Source organism: Hemitrygon akajei, chromosome 32 (assembly GCF_048418815.1).
Source record: "Hemitrygon akajei chromosome 32, sHemAka1.3, whole genome shotgun sequence".
Taxonomy (NCBI): Eukaryota; Metazoa; Chordata; class Chondrichthyes; order Myliobatiformes; family Dasyatidae; genus Hemitrygon; species Hemitrygon akajei.
This window is the reverse complement of record NC_133155.1, coordinates 28586681-28604577: the sequence shown is the minus strand read 5'-3', so window position 1 is coordinate 28604577 and position 17897 is coordinate 28586681. Positions and strand designations below refer to the sequence as shown.

At 41.9% G+C, this 17897-nt stretch overlaps 1 protein-coding gene across 2 annotated transcripts in view; it reads left to right on the top strand.

Annotated features, from left to right (window-relative positions):
* The window catches only part of LOC140719729 (ephrin type-A receptor 7-like), a 671000-nt gene extending 656085 nt beyond the window's left edge, over positions 1–14915 (top strand). Inside the window, exons 16-17 of one of the 2 annotated variants that reach the window (XM_073034552.1) lie at positions 3145–3309; positions 13349–14915. In XM_073034552.1, coding sequence (XP_072890653.1) covers positions 3145–3309; positions 13349–13463 — 280 coding nt within the window. In that variant the 3' untranslated portion in view covers positions 13464–14915. Of the gene's footprint in view, positions 1–3141; positions 3310–13348 lie in introns of both variants that reach the window. The other variant, XM_073034551.1, reaches the window with a different exon arrangement.
* Positions 14916–17897: the final 2982 nt, after the last annotated feature.

Below are 17897 nucleotides of genomic sequence, written 5' to 3'. Positions count from 1 at the left end.
TAGCTTAAGCCCAATTTATTATCGTAGAAACAGAAAGCACTAAATACCACATAGCAATTCAGAAAGATTTTAGGGCTCTCGATTTTTAGTCACCACTTGATTGTGGCTGCTGTTGAGGGACTCCAAATTCCTACTCACTCGTGATACCACCCTTGAGTCTTTGGCACCAATCATGATTTCCGGTCTGGGCAACATCCAATAAAACCAACAAGGTACTCCAATAGATACAAGTTTCACAAAGATAAATCAAACATGGGATAGTCAAACTCTTCGATGTTTTGACTCAACACAGCCTGTCTTTATTCAATTATTACCCACTCCAAGTTCCATTGGGAAGATGTAATGCAGCAGGTGTTTAAGTGTCAATCGCAAAGATGCGACTGGAGGTCTACATAGGCCAGTCCTCAGGAGATTGGCTATTAGTGAACCAGTTGAGTGTTTGCGGCATTCAAGTCGAAGGAGCTGCAGGAAGAGCAACTAGCTCACGCCTCTAGCAAACAGGTTATCTTCTGGCCTTGTCTGTGTGAAGTTTGCGCCATCGCCCTATGATTGCGTGGGTTTCTCCCGTTCTCCGTTTTCCACCCACGTTCCAAATAGTGTGGATTGCCTCTAGTGTGCATGCTTTTGGCAGGAGAGTCAATGTAAAGTTCAGAAGCATGTTTGACAAAATTGCTGGGAATGGATTGATGGAATTACATTAAAAGTAAGCTTTGACTCAATCGGCTGAATGTCCTGTGTCCTTAGGAAATATTTGAAATAGTTGCTGACATTTTGACAAAACCTGATTAGGGAGTTTCCATTTGATTGTGGCGATTTTTCTTTTGTGCGATTCCCCTGATATCAGCATAAGCAACTCAAAAGCTCATCAAATGGTAGGTGCTTATTGCTCTTAACAAAGCTTGATCTTTCAGGGTCTTTGCGATAACTTTTGGGCTACATCAGAAGCTAGCTTGTTCGTGGCATTATCTAAACACCTCAGAATGAATTATTCTCTTTTGGCATCTGCAGTTTGCACTCATTAAATTGAGGAGGCATTAAAGAAAAGGGAGTTTTTCGGTAAAGTCATTTAATTATTTTTTAAAATTGAACATTTTGTCTTGCAGTTGCTTAGAGCAGATGACTGCACCACATTCTAACCCAAAAATAAGTCCATTTTATTTGAATATATATTAAAATAGGATTTCTCACAGATGGTGGATTCCTGCTCTGGTATAAAATGCTTATCATTTTGCAATAATCCCATCTTGAACTGTGTTAATCAAATGTTAGCAAGCCATCACTTTTAATATATCATGAAATATTTCTTCTGAAGCAAATTTCTTCCAAATTACATTTTAGGATATTTCCCAATTGAGTGGATCAGTGCAGATTTTCTGTGTGACCGATGTACAAATGCAGAACACTTTTCAAAATGGGACTAATTTTCAGCTGGAATCATCAAATCTATCCAAAGCAAAGACTCTATGTGTATATTTTTTAAATTTCCAGACTTTTGTAAGTTTAAAATTTAGGTATCATTTGAGGGATCTCTTTTTCTCTTTCTGGCTTATTAAGAGAGATAATTACCAGCCCAGCAACATAATCACATAAAGCAAACACGGGTCTCAGCCCTTATTTAGGCCAGTCCTGGGGTGGTAGATTCCCTCCAGAAGGTCGTTAGTGAACCAGTTGCGAGTTTGTGCCTTTCAAATTGAAGGTCCTATAGATAGAGCAACTGTCTCACATCCCCAGCAAATAAGTTCCCTTCTGACCTTGTCTGGGTGAAGTTTGCCCGTTTCTCCTGGTCCTCTGTTTTCCTGCCATGCTCTAACTAGTGTGGACTGTTTATTCCTCTCCATGGATTCTACCTGACCTGCTGAGTTCCTCCAGCATTTTGTGTGTTGCTCTGAATTTCTAGCATCTGCAGAATCTCTTTGTTTAACATAACCACATTGTTGACTTAAAGTAGCAAACAGAATAGACAATAGACAATAGACAATAGGTGCAGGAGTAGGCCATTCAGCCCTTCTAGCCAGCACCACCATTCACTGTGATCATGGATGATCATACACAATCAGTACCCTGTTCCTGCCCTCTCCCCATATCCCTTGACCCCGCTATCTATAAGAGCTCTATCTAACTCTCTCTTGAATGCATCCAGAGACTTGGCCTCCATTGCCTTCTGGGGCAGAGCATTCCACATATTCACCACTCTCTGGGTGAAAATTTTTTTCCGCATCTCTGTTCTAAATGGCCTACGCCTTATTCTTAAACTGTGGCCTCTAGTTTTGGACTCACCCATCAGTGGGAACATGCTTCCTACCTCCAGTGTGTCCAATCCCTTAATAATCTTATATGTTTCAATCAGATCCCCTCTCATCCTTCTAAATTCCAGTGTATACAAGCCCAGTTACTCTAATCTTTCAACATATGACAGTCCCGCCATTCCGAGAATTAATCTTGTGAACCTACGCTGCACTCCCTCAATAGCAAGAATGTCCTTCCTTAAATTTGGAGACCAAAACTGCACACAATACTCCAGGTGTGGTCTCACCAGGGCCCTGTACAGCTGCAGAAGGACCTCTTTACTCCTATACTCAAATCCTTTTGTTATAAAGGTCAGCATGCCATTAGCTTTCTTCACTGCCTGCTGTACCTGCATGCTTGCTTTCATTACTGGAAGATCTCAGCAAATCAGCCAGTATCTGTGGAGGGAATGGACAGCCAATGGTTCAGGTTGACACTCTGCATCAGACCAGGGGTTGTCAACCTTTTCTGTGCCGCAGAACCTGACCATTGACAAAGGGGTCAGTGGACCCCAGGTTGGGGACCTTTGATCTAGACCTACATTCTGAGGGAAGGTAGTCAGGTGTGGTGCAAGGGCTGGCAAGTGGTAAGTTGAATCCAGGTGAGGAGGCAGATGGAAGAGGTAAGAGTGAAAATAGCCTCAGAGGCCAGGGGATTGTAAGTGGAGGCAAAATAGGGCAGTAGATGATGGAATGTGACAAACCAGAGCCGACAAGCAACACTGCTGGGAATGGATGGCTTACAAATGGCAGAACATATTGCACTATCCTCTTTGCGATGTACAGGGACCGCTGAAAAACTCTCCTCTCTATTACAGGGGTTTGTTGTTGATCTCACCTCTTTTATTTTGACCAGCAGACCTCAAAACCTGCATATTCCTCTCATGGACCAGAACTTTGCAGCATTCCCGTGCTTTGACTCGGTGGGAGAGTGGCTGGAAGCCATTGAGATGAGCAGGTATAAAGACAACTTCACCGCTGCAGGATACTGTTACCTGGAGTCCGTCGCAAGAATGACAGTGCAGTAAGTAACTCTGCCATCCGCCTGTCTATTTCCTCATTGGTGTGAGTGTGGAAGTGTATAGTGTGACTCAACCTGTGCAACACATCCCTTGTATTTGAAGCTTATTTGTTAATTTATATGCCCTGAATACTTTTCAATCTATATTGGAGCTTGTGCGGACTTCATTCTTCTAATCAAATCTGACTTCTCCACTCCGTGGTTTGAAGCTGTAAGCATAAAACTTAACACACTACAGCACTGCACAGGCTCTTCAGTCCATGGCGTTATGCTGACCTTTTTATCGACTCTCAGGTCAATCTAACCTTCCATATTTCTACCATCCTTGGGCCTATTTAAAAGTTTGGGAGTTTGCCTGTTAGCTGAACACTTTCAGGAACATCTTCAGTGATTGTAGAGTCATTAAGAAATTCAAAATACACTTGCTATCAAAGCATGTATACTATGTACAACCTTACAGGCAGCCACAAAGCAAAAGTTCAAAGGTTCATTTGTTATTAAAGTATAGAACTCTGGAATTGTTCTTTTAGTCACAAAACCCAAGAAGGAAAGGAACGGCAGCACAATTATCAATCCCCAAATCCCTCCTCCCCACACAAAGAAAACAAACAAAATGGAACATCCCACAAATACTCTCCCCCGCACATAAAAATCAGAAAAATCAAACGAAAAGCAGAGAATATAAAAAGACAATGTCTGAAAAAAATGTCAATAGTCCAAGTCCATATCCAAAATGCAGAAATACTGAATAGCATTGTCCAGGCACAGCAGCAGGCCTTTCCCTCTCCGTAGCAGAGTGATCTCACCAGCAATCAAAAGGCATTCTCCCCTCTTCGTAGCAGAGCGATCCCATCAGCAATCAAAAGGCAGTCTCCCCTCTCCGTAGCAGAGCGATCCCACCAGCAATCAAAAGACAGTTTCCCTTCTCCATAGCAGAGCGATCCCACCAGCAATCAAAAGGCAGTCTCCCCTCTCCGTAGCAGAGCGATCCCACCAGCAATCAAAAGGCATTCTTCCCTCTCTGTAGCAGAGTGATCCCACCAGCGATCAAAAGACAATCTCCCCTCTCCGTAGCAGAGCGATCCCACCAGTGATCAAAAGGCAATCTCCCCTCTCCGATAGTAGAGCGATCCCACCAGCGATCAATAAGCAGGCAGCTGGCGCTTACCTTCCACATTCACCTTGAGGTCTCTATCTCCCTCAACGGTTTAATCGATGAACAGTTTAATCAGTGAAATAGGGTTGAACATAGGCTTGCAGCCTTCCCTTCACGAGGTTAGCACACACTGCCTGTCTCCTGAAATCCTCACGAAGACCGCAGAATGCTGGAAACAATCTCCAAACTGCAAAATCACAGGCTTCAACAGTTCCAGAGTCACATTCAAGTTGAAAAACAAACGTAAAAGACATAAAAGAAGCAAAATATATGTTCTATCCAGAAGATGTCAATCGAAGGAGCATTGGACTCAGGTGCCATCTTGACCAGAAGTCCTTGACTAAAGAAACCCAATAGAACACATTACAGAAAGACCGTCAAACACCCAGTGTGCAGAGAAAAAAAAAACAAATAGTGTAAACAATAAAAGTAAGCAAATATCATTCAGAACTGAAGTTCACAGAAGTGAGTTTACAGCCACAAAAACCCAGTCACAGCCAATCCAAGAGCCTTTTAGTTGCAGGCCGCAGCCTCAGTTCAGGGCATAGATGAGTAATCCTCATGATCAGCAAGCTGCCCGTCTCTCTCCTGAGAGCTCTAAGTGAAGACATTATTTAGAAATGTCGGTCTTGCCAACCCAATCAGCCTGCACACCCAATTTCACCCACGTGATCAATTAACCTACTTTCCTGTACATCTTTGGAATGTGAGAGCAAACCAGAGGTCATGCAGTCACGGGGAGAATGTACAAACTCTTTACAGACAGCAGCAGAATGTACCTGGTTACTGGTGCTGTAATAGAGTTACACTAACTCATATGATACCAAGACAACCCCTGGTGATTGTCACCCGATACACTGTCTGTACATCTACCTGCTCTCCAATTTGAGAATGGCATAATACAAGCACTACATACTTGCAGGCCAGCATAGCACAGAGAGACTGCAGGTTCACCAGATCTGTTGAGTAGTTCGTCCTAACCCCACCTCGGCTAAATGCCCACTTCTACATACAGTGACGAAGGGTCTCGGCCTGAAACGTCGACAGTGCTTCTCCCTATAGATGCTGCCTGGCCTGCTGCATTCCACCAGCATTTTGTGTGTGTTGCTTGAATTTCCAGCATCTGCAGATCTCCTCGTGTGAGATCTTAATTTGTGTTACCAGTCTCTTATTCAGTTAGCTTTTCTGACCTACAGTATGTACGCTACCTGGTGTGTGACTCTGAAGGCTTTGACTGCTCTTCACATCACCATACTATGACATTTTTATTCAGATTTTTGAGGACAGCACATCTGTCAGTTCATTGTACTATAAAACCACTGTAAGATATAGGAGCAGAATTAGGCCATGTGATCCATTGGGACTGATCCACCATTTCATCATGGTTGATCCAATTTTCCTCTCAGCCTCAATCACCTGCCCCCTCCCCATATCCCTTCATGCCCTGACCAATCAAGAACCTATCAACCTCTGCCTTAAATATACACAAAGACTTGGCCTCCACCGCTGCCTGGGGCAAATACTTCCACAGATTCACCACCCTCTGGCTGAAGAAATTCCTCATCTCTGTTCTAAAAGGAAATCCCTGAGCTCTGAGGCTGTGTTGTCTGGTGTTAGAACCTCGCACCATAGGAAACATCCTTTCAACATCCGCTCTGCCAAGGCCTTTTACCATTCAATAGGTTTCAAATAGGTCACCTCTCATTCTTCCGAATTCCAGTGAATACAGGTCCAGAGCCGTTAAACGTGTTTCATATGACAAGCCATTCAATCCTGGAATCATTTGTGTGAAACTCCTTTGAACCCACTCCAGTTTCAGCACATCCTTTCCAGGACAAGGGGCCCAAAACTGCTTAAAATACTCCAAGTGAAGCCTCACCAGTGCTTTATAAAGTCTCAATATTACGTCCTGCTTTTATATTCTAGTCCTCTTGAAATGAATGCTAATGTCGCACTTGTGTTCCTCACCACGGACTCCACCTGCAAATTAACCTTTGGGGAATCCTGCACAAGGGCTTCGAAATCCCTTTGTGCCTCAGTTTTTTTTGTATTTCCTCTCCATTTAGAAAATAGTCAACCCTTTCCTTTCTTCTACCTAAGTGCATGTCCATACACTTCCGTACACTCTATAGCATCTGGCACTTCCCTTAACTTGTTTAAGTCCTTTTGTAATCTCTCTACTTCCTCAAAACTACTTACCCCTCTGCCTATCTTCATACCACCTGTAAACTTTGCAACAATGCCAACAATTCCATCATCCAAATAATTGACATATATCGTAAAAAGAATCGGTCCCAACACAGACACCTGTGGAACAACACGAGTCACTGGCAGCCAAACAGAAAAGGCTCCATTTATTCCCGCCCTTTTCTTCCTGCCAATCAGCCACAGCTTTATCAGCCCTAGAATCTTTCCTGTAACGCCATGGGCTTGCAGCTTGTTAAGCAGCCTCATATGTGGCACCTTTTCAAGGGCTTTCAAGAACACAACATCAATCGACTCTCCTTTGTCTATCCTGCTTGTTATTTCTTCAAAGAATTATAACAGCTTTGTCAGGCAAGATTTTCCCTTGAGGAAACCATGTTGACTACAGACTATTTTATTAAATCCATCCAAGCAACCTGAGACCTCATGCTTAATAATCTTCCCATCCACTGAGGTCAGACTAACAGGACTATAGTTTCCTTTCTTCTGCCTCTCGCTCCTCTTGAAGAGTGAACTGACATTTGTAAATTTCCTGTGTTCCAGAACCATTCCAGAATTTAGTGATTCTTTGAAAGTTCATTACTAATGCTGCCACAATCTCTTTAGCCACCTCTTTCAGGACCCTAGGACCTTGCAGTTTCCCAAGAATATTCTCTCTAGAAATGTTAACTTCTCACACTTCATGACCCCTGACACTTTGAACCTCCACCTGGTGTCTTCCTCAATGAAGCTAGATGCAAAATATTCATTCAGTGCATTCACCATTTCCTTGTTTCCCATTACTACCTCTCCAGTATTGTTTTCCAGTGGTCCGATATCCACTCTTGCCTCTCTTTTACGCTTTAGGTGTCTGAAGAAACTTTTGGTGTCCTCTTTAATGTTATTTGCTACTTTACTTTCATATTTCATCTTCACCACTTAATGACATTTTTAGTTGCCTTCTGTAGGTTTTTAGAAGCTTTCCAATCCTCTAAATTCCCACTAATATTTGATTTATAATATGCTCTCTCTTTAGCATTTATGTAGGCTTTGACTTCCCTTGTTAGCCACAGTTGTGTCATTTTTTCCTTTAGATTACGTCTTCCTCTTTGGTATGTATATATTCTGCAGCTTTTGAATTGTTTCCAAAATTTCCAGCCATTACTGTTCTACCATCATCTCTGCCAGTGTTCTTTTGCAATCTATTCCAGCCATCTCCTCTCCCATGCCACTGTAATTTCCTTTACTCCACTTAATACTGATACACCTGACATTAACTTCTCCTTCTCATATTTCAGGGAGAATTCAAGCACGTTACTTTCCCCTTAGGGTTCTTTTACCTTAAACTCTCTAATTAATTCAAATTCCTTACACAACATCTGATCCAGAAAAGTTGATCCCCTAGTGGGTTCAACCATGAGCTGCTCTAAAAAGCCATCTTGTAGTTATTTTAAAAATTTTCCTCAATATTCAGCACTAATCTGATTTTCCCAATCTACCAGCAAATTGAAAACCCCCATAACTACTGTAACATTGCCCTTTTGGTATGCATTTTCTATCTCCCATTGTAATTTGTAGATCTCATCCTTACTACTGTTTCAACTCCCATCAGGGTCCTTATGATCTTACAGTTACTTAGCCCTATCCACAATGATTCAGCACCTTCTAACCCCTTGCCACCTCTTTCTAATGATTTAATTTCATTTTTTACCAACAGAGCAAAGCCCACCAGCCCTTTGGCTTCCTGTCCTTTTGATACAATCTGTATCATTGGACTTCAAGCTCCCAGCTTAAATCTTCTTTCAGTCACGATTCAGTGAGGCCTGCAACTTTATACAAGCCTTTCTATAACTGTGCTAGAAGTTCATCTACTTTATTCTGTACACTGTGCGCATTTGGATATGACACCTTCAGTCCTATCAGTATTTGCCTTTTTTGGTTTTGTCTGCCTTTTACATTGCAATTTATCCTGTCAACTGCAATTCTGCCCTGTCAACAGCCTCTACTCACTACATGTTGCTTCTGTTTGTAAACCAGCTCCCTCATCTTCAGCATTATCGTGGCAGTTCCCACTCCCCTGCCAAATTAGTTTAAATACTATACTCCCGAACAGCTCTAGCCAACCCGAGGAGAGGCAAGGATATTGGTTGCTGCTTACTTATAGGAAATCAGGTTAAAAAATAGTCTAGTATTTTCTCTGCATAAAGTCAAACTGGAAAATCTTAACATATTACTCCAGTGTTATCAACAAAACAACCATAATATCACATTCAAAATATAATCTTAGCTCAAGCTAGTTTCATAATTTTATTTATAGCTAGTGATACCTTGGTGGTACAGTGCTATTTCAAGCTATAATTTGAACAGGCGTTATTTTGTAGTGTTCTAGCACACAATTTGGATATTTTTACTGCTAAATAGCATGCAAATATTCTTTGATTATTGAAACCTCATTGTAATATGAATCACCACTGAGAGGTGTGAATGTTCTGTGTGTGAAGTATGCAAATTTTTAGTTGTAATGCACATGAACCTTGCCTCACTAGACTCTAGATCTCCTACGTTTAGTGATGTTCTGAAAACTTACTAAGATTTATTAACTCATAGTTATGAAGAATTCATATAAAAAGCTGAGATTTGAAAGCGGGTAAAAGGTAATTGTTCATTGTTAGATAGATAGATAGATAGATAGATAGATACTTTATTCATCCCCATGGGGAAATTCAACTTTTTTTCCAATGTCCCATACACTTGTTGTAGCAAAACTAATTACATACAATACTTAACTCAGTAAAAAAATATGATATGCATCTAAATCACTATCTCAAAAAGCATTAATAATAGCTTTTAAAAAGTTCTTAAGTCCTGGCGGTAGAATTGTAAAGCCTAATGGCATTGGGGAGTATTGACCTCTTCATCCTGTCTGAGGAGCATTGTATCGATAGTAACCTGTCGCTGAAACTGCTTCTCTGTCTCTGGATGGTGCTATGTAGAGGATGTTCAGAGTTATCCATAATTGACCGTAGCCTACTCAGCGCCCTTCGCTCAGCTACCAATGTTAAACTCTCCAGTACTTTGCCCACGACAGAGCCCGCCTTCCTTACCAGCTTATTAAGACGTGAGGCGTCCCTCTTCTTAATGCTTCCTCCCCAACACGCCACCACAAAGAAGAGGGCGCTCTCCACAACTGACCTATAGAACATCTTCAGCATCTCACTACAGACATTGAATGACACCAACCTTCTTAGGAAGTACAGTCGACTCTGTGCCTTCCTGCACAAGGCATCTGTGTTGGCAGTCCAGTCTAGCTTCTCGTCTAACTGTACTCCCAGATACTTGTAGGTCTTAACCTGCTCCACACATTCTCCATTAATGATCACTGGCTCCATATGAGGCCTAGATCTCCTAAAGTCCACCACCATCTCCTTGGTCTTGGTGATATTGAGACGCAGGTAGTTTGAGTTGTTAACATAAATTCTATGGTTTAGCAAATTGTTACTTAGAAAATAAGACACTTATTTTATTAAGAGTCTCATTCGTAACATTATTAGAAAAGTCGAAGCACCCTCTGTGGTGTACAGTATCTTATAGCCAAAGAATGCCTTCCCTGACCAACTGAATTAGGATATAGTGCTTGTGGAAAAACCTATCTAACTGTTGCAGAAAAGGGCCTTGCCGAACTGAGCTGCTTGAGGTGGTACTAGCCCGACCTGTAACCCCTGAGATGGAATGCAAGGAAGCAGTAAAGCCAAAGGAGGACGTGACCTTGATTGCCACCAACAATAAGGCTGGCTGCCCCAGCCAGGCATCTAACAGATGGCACAGGTCTGTGCTTGGCTTCCTGAAGCCCACAGGGGCCAGGTCTCAACAGTCATAGGAGGACTGATGCCAAAACCCGCAGGCATGGCTGCTGGCTTTAATGGCAGTTTGGCCTTGGCGTCTGTTGACAAACCATGACATCCTCCATTAAGGCAGTTTCCCAACCAGCCTCTGAGTGTTTTAAAACCACTTCTGTACTTCCAGTAGTTTAGCACATTAATAGAATGAAAGGATACTTGCAAACCAAAGTCAAATCATCCAGACATTACCCATTAATTGACCATTTAAGTCAATAAATGTTGAATAATAATTGTGAAGCCAGGATAGCAAGGGGAGTCAATTAAAATAAAACTTTATGAAGAATGAAGAAATTACATTGTGCCGCAGCGCAGTAACTGGTCATTTGTCTCATCAAGCCTGTGTTCCACCCGAGGCTGCTCTTCACTGCCGATCTTCTCCCATCAGCATTGATTCCTTCCTCCCTTTTGCATCTGGTTTAAGATGGCACTACTGAAGGTGGGCAACAGCTTAGTGATGGCTTTCAAAGCATGAAATTTGAGTAAATACTCTATTAATAACACGTTTTACATAGAAGATTGTGGCAAACGATCATCGCAAACAGTGAAGAGCCGAGCGAAGCAGATCTGAGGATCGAGGTATGCAGGAGTTGGAGCAAGGTCGAATCATGTTCCAGGAGAAGATGGAGAGAAGTGGAGGAGTTGAAATTTCAGAAACAAAGTTAGAGCAAGTGAAGCAGAGTTGTTTCAGAATGCGCCTACCTACACCTGGAGCAAGGTTTGATCCATCTAGGCGCTGCGCCATTTTGGAAAGGTCGAGTACAGGCAGGAAGGCAGTGTTGCTCTGTTGGTAAAATATAAAGCTGGGACACTTTAAGTGCCGGGCTGATGGACTGAAATGGCAGGTTATCGAGCCGGTTCCGCTCCACGACGTTTTACTCCACTCTCCGTGGCGCTGAGGCTGTGAGACTGCTCCAGCTGCTACGTGCTTCGTGTTCGTGAGCTTCGCAGCGTTTGCCCCTCTAGATGATGAACTGAGATCGAGGCTATGGGCCTACTCCAGCCGCTTTGTGATTTGGATCCATGGACTCAGTTTGGTTCGGAATGCTGTTGCTTGCTTTTACTGCTTGCATGATTTGTGTTTTCTCCCCCTCTTCCTCTGTGCATTGGGTGTTGGTCTTTTTTTTATTTGGGTTCTTTCGAGTTTCTTACTTTGTGGCTGCCTGTAAGCAGATGAATCTGAAGGTTGTATAATTGAAACGTACTTTAATAAATGGACTTTGAACTCTTTGAATCCTTTGAATCTATCCAGCATCTCCTGTGCTGTTCCTCTCCAATTTGTTGTGATTCCTTCCACACACTGTAGCTAGGCAATATACATAGATATATGTAAGTGTATGGTGCAAAAGGAATTAACTGGACCCAATAAGTATTCTTACTTTATTTGGAGAGATAGAGCATGGAGCAGGCTCGTCCGCCCCTTCCAGCAACCCACTGATTTAATCCCTGCCTAATCATGGGACAATTTACAATGGCCAATTAATCTACTAACTGTCTGTGAACTGTGGGAGGAAACCAGAGCACCCAGAGGAATCGTACGCGCACATGGGAAGCATCGTACAAACCTGTTTACGGAGAGGGCCGGAATTGAACTCTGAACTCTAATGCCCCGAGCTGTCAGCTTTGACCTGTTGGCTTTCTCGAGCACTTTGCGTTTGCTGCTCAAGTTTTCCAGCATGTCTTGTGTTTCTTCTTAAAGACTTGTAATTTATCAAAGAGTGTCATGATGTTTAAAAACATTTACAGATTTATAAATTAATGTCTGGTTGCCCTAGTGCCTTGATTCTTCCACTGTTAGTAACTACTTATCTGTATAGATCACCCTGCATGAAGCTAAAAGCCAGTTGGTTATCAGATCACCAAGCTTTTCAAAGATGATTGATTACACTGTGGCACAACTAGCAGAGTCACTGCCTCACCACACTAGTGGCCTGAGTTTGATACTGACCTCATGTGCTGTCTTTGTGGAGTTTAAACATTCTTCCTGTGATCACATCCACATCTGGGTGCTCTGTAGGGTGGAAAAATCCGGGAAGAGTTTACGAGAATCTTGGATTAGTACAAATGACCAATGATTGGCATGGAGGCAGTCAGGTGAAGAGACCAAATCTGGAATGTGTCACTCTCTCTGACTATATGCAGAGATGAATTTAAAATTATCTCCATATTCACACTGCTGATTGTTACCGTTGTGTCCCAGTGGCAGGTAAAATCAGGATGTACTCTTTCTAACATTATTGTGAATGTCTACCAGAATTGGAACTTCAGTGGAGGATGATAAGTTAGAGAGAATGGAACATTTGGAAGAACAAATTTCATGAAGGAATACTAAGGGTTTGGAGTACAGTGTTTGAAAAACAGATGGAAAGAATTACGTGATCACTCGCAATAAATCTCATTCAAATCAGACTGACCTTGATGGAACATATCAGACCACACTCCCCCCCCTCCACCCCCCCACCACCACCTCACTCAAATGCCTGGGTTGCCTCATCTATCTCAATTGAAGCCATCAACCAACGCACAGCCTTTAAGGGTTAGTCTTTTCGGATGAGATGCGAGTCTATTCTGATTTTTCAGCTTTGGTCATTTGTGAGAGATTTCAATAAGAGAGTCGTGGCAGGTAATTTAATGGATGAAATCCCACCAGAAGTGGGAACAAGTACAGACTGATTATGTTGGTATGATTATTATACTTAGGTGGTCCTTTCATTCAATCACCTGTAAGGTCCTCTTTCCTAGCAACTGTAATAGGCACGAGCACATGGGCCGCCAGCACTAAATTCTGTTTGATTTTCTTCCGCAGGGATGTAATGAGCCTGGGGATTACATGCGTTGAACATCAGAAACAAATCCTGAGCAGCATTCAGACTCTACGAGCACAGGTTATACAAATGCACGGCCGGGGTGTTCAGGTTTGACAAAGGCATTCAGCTGGATCTTCCCTGCGAGTTATGTTCGTGACGAGATGTCGACAAAAACTGCTTGGTTGAAAGCAGTGTGTTTGCAAGATGAGGCCTGTGTGTGGGATGGCCGGTGAAGAGGACCAGAGGGCCAGTCTTTATTATAACATTTTTTTAAAAAAGGTGATTTCAGCAAGGGGCTTTTCCGAATGGGTTGTTAGTACAACTGGATACATGGCATTCCTATAACTCGGATAAAATAGGAAAAGTACAGGAGGCAGGCAAGAGTGCTGGGTTACCTTTCTTTTGTATTGGCTCGGTTTTTGTTTGGTCATTTTGTGGTTCAGTAAACATTGCTCGCTATGATAGGCGGGAGACTCTGTGTCAACAGACTGTGAACTAGAGACATAAGCTTGGACTTGAGATTTTGTTTGAGCCTTTTGTTTGGCATTCTTTGAATGTCCAGGATTATGTTACATAATCACCTATGGAAATATCTTCAGTCATATATCTCTCAAGTGCCCGACCATCCTTAATCCCAACAAGCTGCATTGTGGGATTTAACTTCTGGTCAAGTCTTTACACCTTGTCACAACAGGAGTTTGGAGAACCACTGGCAACCTAAAGGTTTAACTGGGTCATTTGTGCATGTTCCTGAATTGCACCATTTTCATTGGATTGGATAATTTAACATTGTTGTCACAGCCTATAGGTCATTAAGCAATAAACCTTATGACCTTCAATGCAGAAAAATCCGAATGTTATACAGCATTCAGAATGTGGAAATATACCTCATATCTCCTGTTTCTAAAACAATGACTCAAGGTAAAAATTAAATAGAAAATCCAATACTTTTAGAAAGATGAAGAGGAAGTATTTCATCTTTCCCTTTTTTTTTTGCCCACACTCCTCTGACACAAAACCTGGGCCTATCCTAAGAGTTTAGCGTATATTACATGAACTAGCCGAGCCTGCATTAGGAGTACTGAACATTAATGTCATTCAGGCTCTGTTCAGTGGCAATTTTTGAGCCCCTTCACATTAAGCTTCATGATACACTGTCGATAAACAGCAACACCACTCCAAAGGTGACTGGGATGGGCAGAGCCAATAATCATATTTGCATAAAGGAATAAAAAAGTGTTATTAAACATAGAAGCATTGCTCCATATATTTAATGGAAACAGAAAGCATTTGCCCCAAGGAGGAAGAATTAATAAATTATTTTAATTACATTTTAGATTTATGCTAATTGCATACTTAAACAATCCATGGTTTTGCTTTACCTCTGGTATCACACTTTACTAGTGGAAACATATTTGCCAGCTCTCCATTACAATGCTCGGATATTCTGGCAATTAAGATCTGCTTTCATTTTCACCACAACCATCTTCTCTGCTTCCTAATGATTTGCTCCTTTGCGTCGCACAAGACCAACTGAAGACACCAATGTGAAACAGAGTTGACAGGAAGTTATTCCCGTTGATACTGAATCTGAATCAGAATTTTCTTTTAGTTGGTCTTTTGCCAAAAAGTTTTAAAGTGTCTGATTGGTCTGACTTGCTGAATTCCACCAGCACTTTGTGTGCGTGCTGGTTTGAGATACCAGTTTCATTTCCACTCTTGATCCTATTGTTGCCCTGGCCTGAACCTCACTACTTGTAGCTGGTTCAGTTTAACATGTGAGGGTACCTCATGCAGGAAAAACACCAATTAAAAATGCTTAATATTATTAGTTGTTCCTGAGAGACTTGATCATTCACTGGGCGAATACAAATTCACTAAAATGATTAATCGGTAAGAAGTGCAACCATTGATAAGATTTACTGACCAGCTGATGTGTATTAGAAAGCTTTGCACATTAGTTCTGTTCCTAATGTTTCCAGAATAGTTTATTTTATTTGTATAATAATATAAATCATATTCTATGGCTGTATAACATGAATCACAAGGCCAGTGTAGTAACTTGATCTAAGTTCTCAATTGGTTTAAGAAGGATAGTATTTTACATGTTCTAGAAAGCTGGTCAATCTAGGCAAAGCAAGTCATATGGAAGTTATGTTTCACAGTGAATCGCTCCAGCAGGGATGAAAAGATCTGATCATTACTAAGTGAGAGTATGGACTCTTATTGCATTGATTTAATTTAAAAAAAGATTGGAATTGGAGTGATCTCCAGTATTATGGTAACAGTCTGTATCTTGACGGAGAGTAGCAACAAGTTTCATCTTCCTTTGTTTAATTGTCTGAGAGTTGGAGATTCTATTCCAATTAGGCTCAAAGTGAAAATCTATTATATGGTGCACACTACTGCCTATTATCTATTGATCATCAAATTATACCAATATTATATGCATTTATATTGCAGATTTTCTGAATATCAAATGTTAATATAGCACAATGATCCTCTTCCTAACCTGTTCCCTTTTCTGTTGTGAATGTACATTACTAAGAAAATGTTTAGAGGAGTTCTCAGTATAAGTAGCAGTTGTGGGCAGTGTTACACTAATCCCATTTTATAGTGATTAGAACAAGGATAACTAATAGCTTTCTTTCCATGTGAAAGCGGTGATTTATCAAAACTAAAGAGCTCTGCGGGTGGAGAGTAGCACTTTTTAATTATTGATGGTGCTTGCTTTGGATTATTATATCTCGATGTATGCTGTTGGTGGACATTAAGTGACTTGAAAGCTTCTGATTCTCTACCCACTCTTTCCCAATACACCTCCACCCAGCAACATCTGCAATTTTCACCAGATTTGTCTTCGTGCCTTCTCAGCCTTTTTATCAATTCAAGAGAAATACGTTTTCCTCAGCTGCCCAAGTACCCAATCAGATACGGTGAAAATTCCTGCTCCTTCTTGCTGTTAATTGGTCCTATGATTCGTTTTGTCCCTCCCTGTCACATTACGCCGGATTTCCATGTGGGTCTGGATGGCAATGGGGTGCCTACAAGATGGTGGAAAGTAAAGGCTCCTGTAACCCTTTCTCTCACCGATTATCGTTTCGGATTGTTGCACGCAACAAGACCAGTAGTCTCTGTGAAACTTGACCAGAATTTAGCGGGTGCTGTTGGTTCTAGCAAGGAGTTAGCTGACTTGGCACACTCCAGCTCAGCTCCTATTATGGTTGCTAAGCACACAGGGTATATGACTGAAAGAAAAAAGTATGTTTTCTAAGGGGAGTTTTCTAAAAGAATTGTGATGCCTTGGAATACAACACCATTCAACTTTTGTTTAAAAGCTGAACCAAATTGATTGCCACAGCATCTGCATATTAACCCTTTGCTTCCTGAGCTGTCATTAAAACTGCATGAACAATTGGTTTGTTAACCTCTTCTCAGGTTAAACAGGTCTGGGCCCCTATATCCAGTGTCAAAGAGGTAATGATTAGGCAATAGTGATTAGATGTCACCGTGGTTACTTTACATATGCCTGTGAGCGCAGTCTTTATATTGTCATAAATGGGATATAATGTTTTATTTCATATCTCAGCAGTGTACAGCAGTCCACTTCAAAGCTAACCAATTAAATATATTTACACTTGCAGCCAACTTGAGCAACAAAGTCCCACAAATGTAATGACTGACCAGTTGAAGGATAACTGGTCAGACATTGACCTTTACATTCACTGCTGATATTCCAGGTCTGTCCAAATGGGTAGTAGTAAAGATACTCTGTTAATGTCCCCAGAAGATGATATCTCTATGTGGTGTATCTTTCTCTCGTTCGGCAAATGAAATGGAAAGACTAGATTAAGTACCCAATGCTACACCTCCTCCTTTATCTCCATTCAGTGGCCCAAGCAGTCCTTCCAGGTAAGGTGAATCTTTTGGGGTTGTCTATAGTATCTGGTATTCCCAATGTGACCTGACAGAGGTTGTGGGACTGCTTTGTCGAGCACCTCCGCTCCATCCACCAAAAGCGGGAATTTCCCAGTGGCCAACCATTTTAACTCCCATCCCCCATTCCCATTCCGACACGTCAGTCCCTGGCCTCCTCTTTTGCTGTGATGAGGCCACACTCAGGGTGTTGGAGCAACACTTCATATTCCATCTAGGCAACCTCCAACCAAGTGAAATGCGTTTTCCTCTCTCCTTTTCTTTTAGCATTTCATCAGAACCATACCTTCTGTAAATCCCTGGTCCTCTCGTCCATTCCCATCACCCATCTCCTTTCTTATGTCACTTCCCTTGCGACCTCTCACTGCTTGTCTTTTCACCCCTTTTCTCCCACCAGACAGGTGCCCAGACTGTCTTTCCAGGTGAAGCAGAGATCCACTTACACTCCATCCAGACTGGAGCAATCCCAACTCATTCCTCACAATGCCGTCTGCTCTGCATTGGAGAAACCAAATCCAGATGGGGGAGACTTGCACTCACCTCACAGGAATGACCCTGAGCTCCCCACGTCACTAATTCCCCCGTCCACTCCCACCCTGACTTATTCGTCTG